Here is an 18780-nt window from a genome sequence, read left to right as displayed (position 1 = left end):
AAAAAGAGTTTCATGTATACACAACATTTCCCGGTGCTGGGTTGCAGCTGAAAGGGCATCCGCTACGTAAAAAATACAGTCCAAGTCAGAATTATTAGCCCTTTTGTCTTATTAGCCCTCCTGTATATTTTCCCCCCAATTTCTGTTTAAAGAAAAAATGTTTCTAAACATAATAGTTTTAATATCTAATTAAACTAATTAACATTTAAAAGCTTAACTAGGTTAATTAGGCAAGTTAGTGTAATTAGGTAAATCATTGTATGATGATGTTTTGTTCTGTAGGCAACTGAAAGCAAATATGCTAAGGGGGCTAATAATATTGACCTTAAACTAGTTTTTAAAAAATTAAAAACTGCTTTTATTCTAGCCGAATTAAACAAATAAGACTTTCTCTAGAGGAAAAAATATTATAGCAAATACTGTGAAAAATTCCTTGCTCTGTAAAACATAATTTGGGAAATATTGGACAAAGAAAAACAAATTCACTGAAGGGCGAATCATTTTGATTTCAACTGTATGCCAGAGTAATTGGCGGTTCATTCTGCTGTGGCAACCCCTGATGAATCAGGGACTAAGCCAAAGTATAGTGAGTGAGTATATACATGACATCGTTTTCAAAACGATCCGCATTTACACATCTGTGAAAACTACCAAAAAGGCTGTATTACGTATGCCATGCCAGTATTTACCTGTAGGGGAAATCAACTTGACGCTAATGTGTATGTATAATTTGCTATGTGTGTGTATATGCTGCGCGTCCTCTTTTGGTTTTAGTGTGAAGTGATCAGACTTTGCTGAAGCGTTAGTAAATACTAGAGCAACAACACCACCACATATTTCGCCATTGTTTTGTGTTTGCGCTTGCGTTATCTACACCTCTTTCAACATATACTATGCATGATATTAGCGTTCTTAAAGAGTCTGGTTTTTGCGTGTTTACAAGGGTGTTTAAAAAACGTCCCTTTTTAACTTTTCATGAACGTCCCCTTCGTCCCCATTTTTAGCTCAAAGCGTAAACAGCCTCTAGTTTGTTTGTAAAACGCAGGTCTTAATACTTGAATTAACAATTGTCAAGCCTTAACAATAATCATACTGCGATTAGAGAAAAATCATACCAAAACAAAGCTTATTTTAGGAGTTTGAAACAACTTGCCAAAGAAACTTCCAACAAGAGAACCTTTCATTGTTCTGTGCTCCTTCCATAATAGGTAGGTGTGCTTTGTTGTTCCTTTTTAGATGTCTTTTGTACAGTGTAATTCTAATCGAAAGTAACACTGATGCAGTTTCCCATTTTAAATATTGTAAACTCTTGTAGAATGTTTTTATGTTAGCGAGTTTACTTGCCTGAATTACTGATGCAAATATCCACATTGCTTAAATCAGATGCTTTAAGTCACGTTTTATCACCATTGCTCTTTTTGTTTATTTTATTAAGAGAAACAAACATACCACACATTAAAATGCCATACTCCGCGACATTCTAATATCTCTTAACAGTATATTGTTCAAAGGTTTTATTAAGCATGTTTTTACCCCTTATTGGTCCCGTATTTTGAAATGTTCGTTCTTATTCGATATTTGACATAATTTCAACCAAAAAAAGAAGAGAGGGTGGGCCATAGAGTAGTTCCTTCTCGTCTTTATTTTTAAATACAGCCAATAGTGTTTTGTTTTTATCACAGCTAGAGTGGTTGAGCTCAAGTGCAGCAAAAATAAAAAGCAAATAAGAAGTGTCCTGAAGGGGGCGGGGCATGTCAGATACTAGAGAGCATCTGATTGGTCAAGATTTGATGAGAAGCTGAAGTACGAGGTGACATGAAAAAATCGTTGATCCATTTAAAGTGAGCTTTGATGTTTATATTAGATTTATATCTTCTAAACCCAAAGTTCTCAACTCAGTTCTGGAGGTCCGGTGTCCTTTAGGGTTTTGCTCCAACTTGCCTCAACACACCTGCAACGATGTTTCTAGAAAGCCTAGTAAAGCTGCAATCACACTGCACTTTTCTCCCCTTAGACTTCCATTCATACACACGTGAATGCGTCAGACCGGGAACGCAAGTTTGGCAGTTTCACATGATTACGAGAGACCAATCGAAGATCAAAAAATCGAAGATCATGACCTCTCTGGATAGAAATTTAAAACATGGACCATTCGCTTGATTATTTTTTTAGTATAATTTTTTTATTATTATTATTATTATTATTATTTATTTATTTACTTTTTTAAATGTCTAATCTTGTTTAATCCCGCCCCTTTTCGCAGCGTTGTACAACAGAGTTTTATTCGACAAACTCTAGTGTGACCGCAGCATTAGAGCTTGATTAGCTAGCCCAGGTGTGTCTGATTGGGGTTAAAGCTAAAATCTGCAGAACACCGGACGTCCAGGACGGAGATTGAGAACCCCTTTTCTAAATGCGAATTTTGTCATTGTTTCGGAGCACACTAGCTTATAGATATCCTTATTTTAATTTCATGGGACCTTTAAGAAACCTGGCTTTTTATGTTTAAGCAAAGGATGTCAATCTTTCACATAAAGTCCAACTCCTAAAGGAAGTAGTGACTCATGTCTTGGACATACAGTATTTTTGTCCCCTTCAGGAGAGAGATGTTTCCTTTGTATCTAAAAACGGAGCTGTCTTCTAAACGCACCGCCAGAGGAGCGTGAAGTAAGACAGACCTCTTTGTTTGGTCTTTCTTAACCGGAGCAAGCAGCCCAAGAGTCTGCAGATCATTAGAGATGGAATGGAGGCCACTCAGACGTGATGAAGACCCGTCGGCTGAAAGCAGCTCATTATTGAAAGCCTCTTGTGTTAGTCATGATATTTTGCACCCACCATTAGCCGACAGCCTCGCCGCTCCATCTGTCTTCCATCCGTCTAGACGTGACTGCGTTCAGGAGCAGACTACTGTCCCAGACTTCTGCTCTGTTTGTTGTGGGTGATTAATTGGGGCAGGAAATGATGACGTTTCAGTCAATAGATGTATTTTCTGTTTACTTAGCGCACAGTGGTCTCCGCAGTCTCGGTCGGAGGTCAGACCCTGCTTTGACTCCTTGGGGCTTTTAACAAATTACTTTCAGCGTTTATGCCTACACCTACAGCTCCCAGAGGAGTTGATTGACCAATCACATCCACAACCATAAACTTGTAACAGGAAGCTGCCCTACGAGTCCCCAGAGAGCATGCTACAAGTGTCTCTGGGTATAAAGAGGAGGGGGTGTGTGAGTACTAAACAGTTCAGCTCTACATTTGATGCAAAGCACTTGTCTTTTGCCAAAGCTGGGCTTCTAGTTTCCTGTATTTGCAACAGCGGGTTTGGGAAGCTTTTCCGTAGACAGGAAGAGTCAGGGTGCGGCCTAGAAGCTGCAGACTTTGTTTGCTTGATTCATAAGGTTTTAGGAGCATCAAAGGAAGCTAAAACTCTGTGGTTTAAGCATCTGCTCCAAGTACTGTTATCAGTGAACACCTTCTTGCTAATGTCTAATGTCTGCACTGCAGATGCAAGCTTATTTTTGCATTCCAGGGTAAATATATGCTTGAACTTGCTTTTTTGTGGTATTGTTTTGTGTGGCCAATGACAGGCTCCAAGCAAACAGACTCTGTTTGTCCGCAAGTTTACTGACCTATACCCTCTGACTCATTTAAATGCAAAATCACCTGCTGCTTTGAAGTAGCCTGTAGGCTTAAGTTTCTGTTTTTGTTTGCAATTAATATAGCTCCTGTGAAATATTATTTTCAACTCAAGATATGTTCACATCCTTAAATTTGAATGTGCCAGGTCATATATTAGCTGCGCTGATTTGATAATTGTCTTTGAGTTGTGCTTCTGGCTGTGTCCCTGGAAGTGTGAAAACAACCACACCTACAATCCTACAACACACGCTCTGCAACATGCACAAGGGTGTTGAACTTGCTTGATGTAAGGTGTGGTTCTGTTTTGTGAAAAACACCTGATATCTTAATTCTGCATTGAATATTGCCACAAGGATCTTTCCATTTACCTACTCAATTCAATTGAATTCAGCTTTATTTCTGTAGCGCTTTTACAATGTAGATTGTGTCAAAGCAGCTTAACCTTGAAGTTCTAGTAAATTAAAACCGCTTCAATCCAGTTTTCAGAGTTGAGCTTAGTTCAGTTTAGTGTGGTTTAATTTTCATTGCTGAAAGTCCAATCACTGAAGAGCAAATCCATTGATGCGCAGCTCCATAAGTCCCAAACCAAGCAAGTCAGTGGCGAGGAAAAACTTTACCGATTGATGAAAGTAAAAAAAAAAAAAAAAAAAAAAAAACCTTGACAGAAACCAGGTTCAGTTGGGCACTACCTTTTCTCCTCTGGAAAAATGTCTTGTGCAGAACTGCAGTGTATGCGCTGGAGGCTAGAAAACGCTGGATGTCCATCGTAGAGAAGCTGCCGGTGTGAGTAGGGCACCGGAAGGTGTACAGGCTGGCCCACGGGATGAATGCATAGACTAGCCTGTCACTGGGGTCTCATGCACTCCATTCCTCCATAACCGCCACAGCATCGGCTCAGAATACGACCTGATCCATGATTATGGAGACCTCTAAAAGTCCTCGATGGTTGACATCCTCACTTCACAGGTCTTGGATCACATCAAGTTACCTACCAACCCACCCCTTTTTCTAACCCACTAACTTATCCACCCTGTCCACCCACCCACTTCCCTATCTACTACCCCAACACACACACACAAATACACTAACACTTAATAATATATACTGTAAGTACTCCAGACTTCCCACTCTGCATCCCACGCCTGCCCAAAACAAAGAAAAACTGAAGCACGCATTTGAAATTGATCAGAATACACCATTTAATTTCTTCATTACTATGTAAATAGGAATAAAAACTACTGAATGCATCATAAATGTCCGTGTCGGAATGATGCATCTTTATATTACTGCATCATAAGTCATTTAATAAAAATACATAATTTAATAAAATATATATTATTCTTTACATTTTCCTAATATTTTCAGCATGAACTTGTAATATTAATTTAATAAATAAATGCAAGGAATTTCAAAATGGTTTGTTCATATTGAAACAAACATATCTTTATTTAATAGAAAGTGGGGCCGAATAAAATAGTTTGAGGTCACATTCCTGAAAAACAGCTCTACTATCAACACACGATTACTAGCAAAGTGCAGCACCTGTCATTCATGTAAGCTATTTAAAACTGAAGTTACTATTGTATATCACTAGCCTACACGTGTCTCTCCATTGCCCCTCGTTCTCTCTCTTGCCTCCATTATTTCCGGGATATTGTATCTAATCTGGGGTGACACGGGGGCTCAGTCGTTAGCACTGTCGCCTCAGAGCAAGAAGGTCACTGGTTCGAGTGCCAGTTGGGTCTGTTGCCATTTCTGTGTGGAGTTTGCATGTTCTCCCCGTGTAGGTATGGGTTTCCTCCGGGTGCTCCCGTTTCCCCCACAGTCTAAATATATGCGGTGTAGGTGAATTTAATGAATTGGCAGTAGTGTATGTGTGTGAATGTGTGTATGGATGTTTCTTAGTACTGGGCGCAGCTGGAAGGGCATCCACTGTGTAAAACATATGCAGGATGAGTTGACTGTTCATTCCACTGGGGCGACCCCTGATGAATAAAGGGACTAAGCCGAAAAGAAAAGGAATGAATGAATTGTATCTAATTTGCCAGCATCAGGGAGCCACTATGAAAATGCAGGAGCTTCTGGGATGTCTGCTACGCATACTCGCTGCTAACTCACTTGAAATTCAATTAAAGCTCAACTCTGATTCCAGTATTTGAATGCAATTTAAAAGACATCAAAGATTAGATTTTAAATGGTGCGCAACCCTGGTGAACACATACACTTGAGCTAACGTTCTCTTTAATCTGCTCTGTCGTGACCAAAGTTAAAAAGTGGTCATGGAAGATGTTAATGCTAGCGCCCCTTGTGGCAAAACTAAAATGCAGCACATTTTGGTTTCGTTTTCAGTCTTTTTTTTATTATTTCATGTGTATTTTAAGGAAAAAATGCTTCACACTGTACCTTCAACCAGCTACTATGTTGCAAAAATAACAGACTGCCCTGTATTTTTTCTCCTCCGTTTCTTTCCATCCTTGGGGTTTGAACTTGCAGAGGGTTTATACCTATTATTATTATTATTATTTGTTGTTGTTGTTGTTAAAGGAAATAGCTTGATGTTGCTATTTTTAGTTAAACACTTAAACATTTTTTCCTAGCTATTCTATTACAGAGGCTGCCTTATTTATTAAGGAAAACATGTGGCTTTTTGAACCTTTCAGCACAGAGTAATGAACTCTGGTAGTATCACGTCACTTGTTATAAAAACAGTAGCAATTGGTTCTCTTGTTAACATCCATCTGTTTTTGATCAATGGCTTTTATAGACCTTTCTCCTTTTCATGTTCTGCATGCCAACTATTCCAGCTTTGATCAAAGCCAGTTCAGCGCAGGTTTCCTGAGGAAAGGTCGTCTGAGTTGCTCAGAAAGAGAGAGCGATCTGTCTCGCTGGGTGTGCACGAGACTCCTGCATCAGTCCCGTTCAGACGGCATGAAAACTGTCCCGCCTCAGAACTCAACCTCAGGCCTTCTCGTGTGTCCCTCACCGCAGGTTCACTCTTTAATGTGGAGAGACTGGTTTTTGAGCGGTTGTTTCTCATCACAGTGTAATACATGCTTTCACAGTCTAATCAGAGAGCTTTTGGGCTTTGCCAGGAGACGTGTATATCCCGCAGACAAGAGACAGCAGATGAGGAGTCACTCACCTGCACAACATGGCAGGGTCTACGTGGCGTCTTAAAGTATTAAAAGTTGTTAAAACTTAAGAAGTCCTAAATGCTATTTTATAAGGTATTACAATTAGTATAATTTTGGATTGTACAGTGCATAGTTGTATGCTAAAATTTGCTTGAATTTAATCTGCGAATATTGGGCTACAGTTAAATCGGTAACATCATCTAGATTTGACGTCACGCTGCTTTGTTTACTGCAGTAACCAAGGCAACACCATTATTCCTGCTGGTCTATAGACGCCCCCTGCTGGATTAGCGTTTTTATTCAGTATATGAGCAATGTTTTAGTTTAGGATAAGTTTATTACAATCAGTATTTAATAAGTGTACTGCCAGTTAAAATGTCGCCAATGTTACCTATTGAAACCTAAAGTGGAGATGAGCTCTTAAAAGAGTTACTAAAAGGTATTGAATTTCATTCTCTGATTAAGAATGAATTCCCTGTATATAGCCTGCTTGGGCATACTGTATCTCTAAATTGATAAGAGGGAGCCAGTAGTGTTGCAGGCCTCTTGTGAAACAGCATATGAAAAATTCCTGGACGATAGTGGTAGATACTGTACACTGTTGGGTAAAAATGTATTATATATTTTCCATTTTTTTAAAGTGCATTTTATTTAGTTTACATACAGTATACATTTTTGGTGTTTTGTTTTTGTTTTGTTCTTCAATTTAAATATGAACGTCATAAAGGCGTGGAAAATGCAACCGCAGTAAGAACGGAAGTGGGTCAGACCCACAATTTTTTGACCACTTTATGTATTGTTTAGATAGATGGATGGATAGATAAGAGATAGATAGATAGATAGATAGATAGACAGATAGACAGACAGATAGATAGATAGATAGATAGATAGATAGATAGATAGATAGATAGATAGATAGATAGATAGATAGATAGATAGATAGATAGATAGATAGATAGATAGATAGATAGATAGATAGATCCTTCTGTTGCACACGTAATCAATAATAGAACAGATTTAAATTAGTATACCTGGTATACCTAGCTTTACAGTTGAAGTCAGAATTATTAGCCCCTCCTCAAATTTTTTTTTTTCTTTTTTTAAATATTTTCCAAATGATGTTTAACAGAGCAAGGAAATTTTCACAGTATGTCTGATCATATTTTTTCTTCTTGAGAAAGTTTGTTTTATTTCGGCTAGGATAATAAAAAGTTTTTTTTTTTTTAAAAGACATTTTAAGGTCAAAATTATTAACCCCTTTATTAACTCTAGCTATTAGAAATGAGTTATTACAACTATTATGTTTAGAAATGAAATTCTGGAAATAAATAAACGGGGGCTAATAGTTCACTTCAACTGTATATGCAGAATTTCTGTCTGATGGTACCTGGTTTATAGTACTGATTATTTGAATCAATTCTGCAAGGTAACACAATCACAGCCAATCAAAACATTTTTGTTTAAAATGAACATATGCAGTGCATGATTTGAGACATCGATAGGGTTTCACTAAACAAGACCACTCAAGTAACACACAGACTGTAGAATATATGAAGAAAGCAGGCATTTTACAATAACAGCTTGCTTAAATTCATTAGCACTATTGAGCAACACTTTTAGAGCCATTTTGGTTAATGTGCTCTTTTTTTTTCTTGAATATTTTTTTACTTTTTTAATTAATGAAGTTGTATAAGTTCCGTAAATCTGTTACAAAACATGAATTATGTAAATATTCATATTTTTCTCTCAATTAGTTTTTTAAAGAAATATCGAAAGTTACTCAAGTCATTTGAAGTTAACTCTATTACTTGTATTTATATCTGTTATATAATATATTATATTAATTCATTGTCATTTCACAATATCTACTTAATATGTTAAAAAATATATACATTTAATATTTAAAAATGTAACTTTGTCACCTAGTTTAAAGCCAGATTAAACCAGTAATTAAACTGCCTTGTTAGTCTCTGACTCCTTTTTTTTCTTCCTCAAATCATATGTTGACTGATGCTAATTCTAACTGGTTAAGTTGTGTTTCGGGTACTGTATATTACAGATTCAAGTAGCTCTCCAAAACATGGTTAGTGTTCCCGCCACTATAACCCAACCCATCTCCTCCATGAGGAAGGGTCTTTGTTCAGCATCATATCGCATCAGCCCTACACATGCAGAACAGAAGTTAGTTAGTTCTGCTATACTGAGGCTGAGCACATGCTGTAGCGGTAGGTTGTTTTTACTCATCTGTAACACAAGATGATTTATAACATGCCTTTTCGTTTATTTTGATCTTTTCATCACCTGTTCTCCTAGTAAACCGGTTTTGCAGCATTTCAATAGTGTTATTGCCACTGTTGTGATAGCACAGAGATATTATTATTATTAATATTTTACAATTATATATTTTATGTACCTTCATTTTGGTTAATGTTGCAAAATTAGTTTGTCATTTTTGTTAATTGTTTTTTTTTTTTAATTGTGCTTTTTTCAGATTTAGTTCATTTAATAGTGTAATAATAATAATATTAATAATAAAATTTTAAGCTGAACTAAGTTAGAAATATTTTTGGCAGATAGAAATGGTTTTAACATTTATTTATTCATTCATTTATTTATTTATTTATTTATTCATTTATTTATTCATTTATTCATTTATTCATTCATTCATTCATTTATTCATTCATTTATTCATTCATTCATTCATTCATTTCTGTTTATAGTTAACTGTAATATTATGTTGTTGTATCTTCTTTTTTATTATCTTTGTGATTTACATGTAAACTAGACATCATTCAGTATTTAGTTACTCCACCCTTGATTTAATGCTGCATGTTTTCCATTGGAAATGTGTGGCTTTTCCATACTTCAGACTGCACAAAAATATTTTCATTGTTAAAAATTCAGTTTCATAATTGGCATGGCCTCAGTCATTTTTGGGGGCCTGTTAGCAAACAGAGCGTGTTGATTCATATTTCTGTTATACGTGTGGTTAGGCCTTGGATGTTAACTGAGAGGGATATTGATGTTGTTATGGGTGTGTTTGATTTGTATGGCATGTTTATGCCAGTGTAATGTGAGTGGGTTATGGGGGTCTGTGGCTGACGTTGGCTTTATTTCAGAGGGCACAATAAAAGACATGCCGTTTCCCAGGCAGATTCTGTTACTGGCTTTACTGATCCATCGCTTCTGGTCAACTTTGTTTAGGTTTTTCTGACTAGCATGGACAAAAATGCAAAGTGGTTATAAGCAAAGCGGTACACATACTGCACATACTAGCGAAGTGGAGTGATAAATGCTCATTTAAATGTGCTGTATGTATGTTTTAACTCTTCTATAACCTAAAACTTCACTCTAAAATGACTTTTGATGCTTGTTCAAACTACTTTTTTGAAATAAGTTGAATCAACACAATTTTTGGGACAACTTAATTGTTTTGTTCAATTCACTTAAATTTGTGAAAATGATTGTGAACTTAATTCCTTTGTTTTCCCAACATAAATTGATTGTGTGGAACCCAGCATTTTTTAAAGTGTACAATAATATGTTTGTTGTTATTTAAGAAACAAGTTATGTTAATATGTTTGTCTGAAAACCAATCTTGAAGTCAGTTATTCTTCTTTAAAACTGTGAGATCAGTTCGGAATCAGATTAAATTTTTATTCGTCACTTACAGACTCATACTGTACACTGTATGATATGCAGTGATGCTTACACCACCACTTGTGACCTTAAAAATTATAACAACAATAACAAAAATAATAGCAATAACAATCTAAACTTGGAGAAATCAAAGTTATGCAATTTAAAATAAAAAGCAAATAGAAACTATTTAAAGACTTTCGGTAAAGAGTTTGTGGTTGTAGAAATAAAATATAAAAGAGCTGTCTATATAAACAGAAGCATAAGTGTTTCTAACCAAGTGCCTATAATGCGTAAGAGAGAAAGCAGTGTGTCCTATAGTATCTTTGTTTTTATCTGTGTAATTCCGCCCTCTGCCAATTAACCAATTACATTTTGGCACCCCGGGTTGCCTTGGTGGAGAAGAGGTGTATGTCACTTTAGTCTTGAAAATGTGACCACGGGATGACAATAAAAATGAAATGAGATGCGGATTCAGTGTTTATTTTACATTGTAAGGCTTGGTCATTAGGCACGCTCACTTCTCTTGCTGTCATCAATCTGGCAACCTGTGCTTGTGTCAAATCTGATGATTACAGGCCAGGTGGAAAAAAAACAACATCCAATAGGGCTGCACAATATTAGAGAATAATTTACATTGCAATATTTAGTTTTTCCGCAATATATATTGCAATATGAAATGTATTTCACCAGATATATTTATTAGATGCCAGAATATCTCTATTTGTGCAGATTTCATTATTTCAGAATGGTTGTGCTGATTTTATAGGGGAGTAAATCTACATAAAGGATTCTAAACAAGATTTTTAGAGAGGGAAAAACATACAAATGAGAGAGAAAAAAAAAGTGCTTCATCTGCTACATTTTCTGGTAAGTCTTATTGGCAAATATTTAAAAAGTAAGGTAAACCTTCACTACTAGCTACAACTGTTATTGTTTCTTATGCCTAAATGCTTTAAACTCCCTTGATTTCTTTAACAGAAAAAAATTAATGCAAATTATCACCTTTAAATCCACAGTATTTAAATTTACCATTAATCTGTAAGCCACTGGTCAACAATAACCCATACTTGACATCGAAGTTCCTGCGACATGACAATTGCAGATGTGCACATTGTGATATACATGCTTAAACTATATATTGTGCAAGTTGAACTTGACCTGTAATGTAACCACCGGGTGTCAATCCCACATCTACAGCACATTTAAAGGGATAGTTTCCTTAAAATGAAAATGTACACACTATTTACTCACCCTGAGTAAACCTTCTAAACCTTTGAGTATTTTTTTTCCTGTTGGTTAACAAAGAACATATTTTGAAGAAAGCAAAAAAACCTGTAGCCATTAACTTCCATAGTAGGTAGTGAACTCAATTACTAAACTAAACTTTAGTTTATTTTTAGTAACTCAGACAATAAACATTTTTCATCTTGGAGAATAGAGTTTTAAATGACTGTTAATGTCTTTTTTGTAATCAATTTGACGTCTTGAATAAATATAAAACCATACTAACCCAAACATAAATAAATAGACTATTGTTTGACTTGTAATAAAATAAGATCAAAGTAAGAGTTATGTTGTAATATTTCAAATTGTGCACATCCAACCAGGCTTGATGTTGAAAATCAGTGGTTCTTTTCAAATCTTTGTGTTTTTTTTGTTTAGTTTTATCCATGCCAGTTTTTTGTTTTCAATTGAAATTTAATATAAATCATTATTCCTGAGACAAAAAGTGGCTGCAGTGCTGTTTTTTCCTTATGTTCGTGCAGATTTCAGTTTGTCAGGTGGAAGAGTATGAGAAGTTTGTGTTTGAGAAAATAGCTGAGATGTCTGGGAATTGAACACAGGTCTTCCTTTTTTATAGTTACATTTTAGCCTGATCCCCTTTAAATAGAACCGCTGGCAACAACCAGGGAATTTTGGGTACTTTCTTGCTCAAATAGCAAATCCAGCCTTAGGAAAAAAAAAACTAATTTTACTAACTTGAAAGCACAGACCCTTCTAGAGCTCAAAGTCAGCTTAAACTCAAGCAATGGAGCGTTGCGTGTTGGGATGGAGTTTTGAGCATTTCAACAATCTGAAAGGAAGAAGTTCTTCAATGAATGCATTGCTGTATCCTCGAGTTAATTACTAGATTTAAAAAAAAAAGAGTGCAATGACATTTAGGTCGAGCTGATGTTTCAATGGCTGCACAGAGCAGCAGCCAGATGGCTTGTGCCAGACAATGACCTCTGACCCGGGATATACAGTCAAGTATTCAGTGTGGGTTAAATGTGGCTAGTCTGAAGAAAAAGGTCAGATCCGGACTGAATTATGAATGAGTTTATTTATGAGAATGTCTTCTGTCTGGCTACAGATTTATAGTCTTCTCCACAGCCTGTTAATATTTTTTGGTTCTTTCTCATTGTGCTAATGAACACTTTTACTTTTTGTTTTGTGTTTTTTTAGGGTGCCGGGCAGGACAAGCTTGGTATTTATATCAAATCTGTTGTTAAAGGAGGTGCGGCAGACATGGTGAGTTCAATTTGGTTGATTTAGTAATGTTTTTTTGTAGGCGAGTACACATGTTGTGACCTCAATTCATGCAAAATCTCTAGCATGTACAGTACATTGATCCCTAGGGGTTTGTTTCAGATTGAAATTTATTGGCAAAGGGTTTAAACAGGTGCTGGAAATAATTAAAAATGCTTTATTCTGGTTTATAAAATGCTTAGATTTTGAATAAAGTGCTTGAGATTGCTTGAAAATATAATTATGCTGCTTTCATAATAATTGATTTGGCAGAAATGTAGTAATTAACTGTTTAAATAAAACAAACATATAACACATTATATATAAAAAAAAAAATATATATATATATATATATTTTACTTTGGGAATAAATGAAAAGCAAATGCATGGAGATTAGCACTTCATGAGTCAACATGCATACATTTATAATAAATAGAAATTTAAGATGAGAGAGGATACTTTTAAGATTAAGACATTTAAGATCAATTACATGTAATTGGCAACAAATGATAGTAAGTGACTAATTCAATGTTGGGAAAATGTCATTATTATAATTCTTTTTGAATACTATACTGTATTATAGAATACTGTAACATAAATCCATTCCTGAATGTTTTCTTTTAGATACTGAACCATGTTGTGCAGTTGTCATACATACACAGTAGTAGTTTTATTTGGACTTAACCCTACAAATGTTTCCTTGTCATCTTCAGTCAAATGCACTCACCTTCTGTTTAATACCTGCTGAAAGGCTTATAACACTCAGATTCAGAACACGCCCAGTTATGTACACTGGATGCATGATCTGATGCAGTCTATTCAAATAGAAAAGATTAGGTATACAGTTTGCAGTAAGACTAAAAAATTTGACACTATTTGGCAACCCTTCTTCTCACATTTTAAAAATGAAAATAAATAAATGGCGAGCACAGAGAAAATGTGCATAGTTCCCTTTTTTTAATTATTTAAAAGTGCTTTAATTTATTTGTTTTTTGCTGCTGTACTGTACCTTTTGCATATTTGTATTTATAGATTTTTCTTTATTGCTCTATGACCTAATGTGTTACTTTCATCTATAATGTTTAGTATTACTATTATTATATACTTTTGTGTTTCGGCCTAAATATTGTTTTTCTTTTTTTTTTCTTTTTGTTAATTTTTTTTACAAAATAGAACAACAAAAAAGTATCATGACGTACATACAGTTGAAGTCAAAATTATTAGCCCCCCTTTGAATTATTATTATTATAATTTTTTTTTTTCAATGTTTCCCAAATGCTGTTTAACAGAGCAAGGAAATTTTGTCTGATAATATATTTTCTTTTGGAGAAAGTCTTATTTGTTTTATTTCAGCTTGATTAAAAGCAGTTTTTAATAAAAAAAAAATAATAATTTAAAGTCAATATTATCAGTCCTTTTAAGCTATATATTTTTTCGATAGTCTACAGAACAAACCATCGTTATACAATAACTTGCCTAATTACCCTAACCTGCCTAGTTAACCTAATTAAGCCTTTAAATGTTACTTTAAGCTGTATAGAAGTGTTTAATAAAAATATATATATTTAACTAGACGCTATTAAAATATCTATTAAAATATTATTTACTGTCATTTTGGTAAAGATAAAATAAATCAGTTATTAGAAATGAGTTATTAAAACTCATTGAATTCTGTTTTGAATTCTGTTGAAAAAAGTCTTCTCCGTTAAACAGAAATTGGGGGGAAAAATAAACAGAGGGGCTAATAATTCTGACTTCAACTGTATATCAGTATGCACATACATAATTACCTATATATACACCACACAAACTTGCATGTACTCTAAAATAAGTATAAAAAAAAAAAAATCTCATAAGATTACTATATCTCTTCCTATTACAATTCACTTAAACAGGGTAGTCTTTATATTCCCAATATATATTAACCATTTTTCCCAACCTTCCTTGAAAATATCTGTTTTCGTCCTCAACATATATGCCAGTTTTTCCATTACCTTAATTTCTTTAGTAATCTCAAACAACTGCTTACGTTTCAACGTTGGGTCTTTAAGCCAGTTCCTTGTTATATAAATATTTAAATATGTAAATATTAGTCACCTCTGGGAACAATGTCCTTATTATCTTCCATAAACAAAATCATGCAGTCCTAGAAACTCTCTCTAAATATTGTTTTTGTTGCAAGAATATATAACTGTATTGTTTGATTCAGCGAGAAAGATAATGTGAACTAATTTAGTTTTCTGCCAATAGATTGGAACAGTTGATGTGTTGTGATTCTTTGTGTTCAATACTGGAACTCTCTAACTAACACTGTAACAAATAGCACCAGAAGAGCATCTTGTAAAGTGCTGCAAAAGTTTGAAAACTCACCTGGATAGAACTTAGTGTTTAAATTTGACTTTGGGGAAAGATTTAAGAAGCCTGTAGCCATAGCAAACCACACTGGCACTTTATTTTTTCAATTAAAAAAAAACATTAATTATGTGACGCAGCTTAGTGGTGAATTGCAGAGCTCCGGCAAACATCCACATTGCCATCATCTGTTACTTTCTTTACTGCTGTTTTCTCACTTCTGTAATTTAGTTTATTTTATTAATAAGACAAAAGTGTGCCACACATATTTGTCTTAGCAGAACAGGTACCATTGAGTTGTTCTTTAGCAATACATGTACTGTATTTCACTGCTGAGGTATTTAAAACTAATATTTAATCCTAAATGAAGAATAATAATTAAATTGAGGCTTTCATTAGAATTTCTCATACTTAAAAGTGCTATCAGTGTTTTATCGAGCACTATACCTGAAGATACACATTTGTATTATAAAATTGAAGTATCTTCATAAAAAAGTCAAACTCTAGTTTAGCCTTTTTGTTTTCAGGTTGTTTGACTTTCTGTTTTCTCCAATGTTTCTCTTCAGGATGGGCGTCTGGCTGCTGGAGACCAGTTGCTTAGCGTGGATGGACGTAGCCTGGTCGGCCTCTCACAGGAGAGGTAATTCTGGAGCATTCAGACCTTTAATAATGATGTCTGTAGGACAGGATTGAATGTAGTTGAAACAGTCTTACGACAAAGCATGCAATATCCGGCTAAATGGAAGAAGATGAGCATCTCAGTTAAATAAATAGCAGGATTGCATGCTAAGAGCGTTTCATTACACTGCTCAAGCAAGGACTGTGTTTTAATACACACGGTCAAGGACAAAATTTGAGCATGGAGAGCGATATATGGAGTCCTCAATCCAAAATTACATTTGGAAAAGGATATTCGGTTTTATCATGTTACTGTGAGTTTGTAAGTATTTGGCATGATGACTGACAAGGTAGATTTTCACAAAATAGACAAATACTGCATAATGGAAAAGTTACTGACACTGATGATGTCATGGTGTATAGTCTTGGATTTAACTTGCAAGCAGCTTTATTTTTAGTCATTTAAACCGTGGCTAATCTGTGCTTTACAAAGCAGCAAAATGCTTTTCAAAAATTGACTTGCATTTAAGCATCTTGCGTGTGGTTTTGAGATTCAGTGGACTCAATGAAACTCTTAAATCTGCGGATTTCAATGAAATGAGAAGCATATGCCTGGAAAGGCTTGTGAATGGACGCAACAGAAGTTGCCTTTGGGATTGGTTCCAGTGGCCATCTTTTTGAGGCATTTGTTTACAGTTAGCTGACGGCTAATCCAAACATGTGTACTATGAGATTAGTCTTTTTAAAGCATCTCTCATGGGATTGCGAGACTGTATTGGTAATGCTTTGAACATTAAATTCGTTCATCATAGCCTGCAGTTTTGTGTTTTACTCTAAGATGTCTCTGTCTTGTAGAGCGGCAGAATTGATGACACGAACTGGGTCTGTTGTAACGCTTGAGGTGGCCAAACAAGGAGCCATTTATCACGGTCTGGCCACACTTCTTAACCAGCCATCCCCCATGATGCCTCGCGGTAAGTACAAACTATGGGACAAATACTATTTTTTATTTTCATTTTGAGAATGTTGGGTCTAGCAAAACGAAAAAAAAAAGAAAATAATTAATGCCTGCATGCTAGCATGACCAATTCCTTAAAGAGGTGTAAACAGTGGCATAGCAGATGGCACGCAGGGCACACACTGCGGTGTTAGTTAATTTAGTCATTTTCTTGAATTGAACTGATGCTTGTTAACCAAATAAATATATTGTTCAGTTTGATTTATTGACCAATAAAATCCCTAATACCCATTAAACTCAATACACAAACTATGTTTTAATTAAATATTCCATACATTAAAAAAACACATTTTAAATATCTGTTAAATAAAAGTGAAATATTCATAGGTTTAAATAATGTCACATTCCTATCTGTATGACCAAAAAATATACTAATAGCCTATTGTTTTCACTGTTAATGATAAAATTGTTCATTGTGCTGGATACAGTACCTGGTACAGTAACTGGATACAGTTTCAGTTTCACTTTTATTTAACAAAAAAAACTTTCCAGACTTGAAATTTTCATCACTGAAAGCCAGAGGCATTTTAAACATTGTGAACTTTATTTTAGAAAAATGTATGAAGAAAGGCATGTTATGGACAGTTTTAAAGGTGACATGCTTATTGGATTCTTTCACAGGCTTTTGATGGGTGCACGGTACAAGATTTAATCAAGACAACAAAAATTTTATCTTACTTTAACTTATTTTACTGAAATAAGCACTTTGGTCAACATTAATGTTGTTTTAAGGGGCTATGCTAATCAAGTTGACCTTGTATTCTTGTTAAAAAAGAAAAAATGAATGTGAATTTTTTTTTTATGTAAATAAAACTATGCTAGGGCTATAAGACATGGCACTCGTATGTGATGTTTTGATTATGCAGCGAGTTGCCCCGTCTTTGCTCTTGCAGGGGAGCCTACGCAGTTTGATCTATATGTGACTGGCTGGAAATGTGGGGGATCTGGCACAAAATATTTTAAGAGTTGCATTGAACGAAGTGAAGTTATCATAAATAAACTAATTTCGAGAGGATCACGTGCTTATGATTGACCACAGCAGGTCCCGCATTAGCAATAACATGATACACCAATCAGATGAATTCGAATACATATAAATAGCCAGCTTTCCTTACCTTAGCCATCTTCGTCTTGAAGAATCCCCTCATCCATCCCTACTCCTTCTCCTCTTTCTTAACTAACCTACCTGAGCTCAGACTCTCCTCTCACCTGAACAGGAGGGAGCCCTGGGTTTGAGGATCTGCCAAGCTCAGGGCTCTCTCTCCCTCTCTTACTTTTAAATCCTCAGCTAAGTGTGAACTCTTGATATACTTTCGACACGTGTCTGGAAGTGTTTTTGATTTGGTGAATTGTGGGAAATTGTGAAAATTCCCACTTTATACAGAGAGTGTGAGATTGATATTGTTGGATTTCTCTCCTTCATCTGTGCAGCGTCAGACCGTGGTCGTGGAGACAAAGGAAAGTTGAGACCAAAGAGTGAGGGCTTTGAGCTCTATAACAACTCTGTGCAGAATGGCTCGCCTGAGAGTCCACAGGGCACATGGGACACCTATCCTGAACCAAAGAAGGAGGACAGGTTGTTGAAGAACCGAGCAGACCATCGCTCAAGCCCAAATGTGGCCAGTAAGTGTGCCTTTTGACATTTTTTTTGTCAGTAGCTATGTTTCCAACAGGAATATCTCATCAAGTGTTGAATAAAGCACCATTTTCATGCAAAGATAACTAAATCGTCACTTCCTGATAAACTGGCTCCAAATATCAAAAATAAAAAATGTAATTTGCTGTGGAAGATTGGTTCTGCAGGGTTTTTTTTAGATGTTTTTGGTTTATTTTGTGTTCATGTTAGTGAAACTGTACCAAAGTCAACTTTTTTTG

The 18780-nt window shown here is 35.3% G+C and overlaps 1 protein-coding gene across 12 annotated transcripts in view; it reads left to right on the top strand.

Moving 5' to 3' along the window:
- The window catches only part of afdna (afadin, adherens junction formation factor a), a 242910-nt gene that overhangs the window by 181417 nt on the left and 42713 nt on the right, over positions 1–18780 (top strand). For all 12 annotated transcript variants that reach the window (XM_056481084.1, XM_056481075.1, XM_056481080.1 and 9 more), the window contains 4 exons: positions 12855–12920; positions 15836–15909; positions 16743–16861; positions 18337–18528. In XM_056481084.1, coding sequence (XP_056337059.1) covers positions 12855–12920; positions 15836–15909; positions 16743–16861; positions 18337–18528 — 451 coding nt within the window. The remainder of the gene's footprint in view (positions 1–12854; positions 12921–15835; positions 15910–16742; positions 16862–18336; positions 18529–18780) is intronic.

This window comes from Danio aesculapii, chromosome 20, assembly GCF_903798145.1.
Source record: "Danio aesculapii chromosome 20, fDanAes4.1, whole genome shotgun sequence".
Classification (NCBI taxonomy): Eukaryota; Metazoa; Chordata; class Actinopteri; order Cypriniformes; family Danionidae; genus Danio; species Danio aesculapii.
This window is presented reverse-complemented; position numbering and strand designations above follow the sequence as displayed.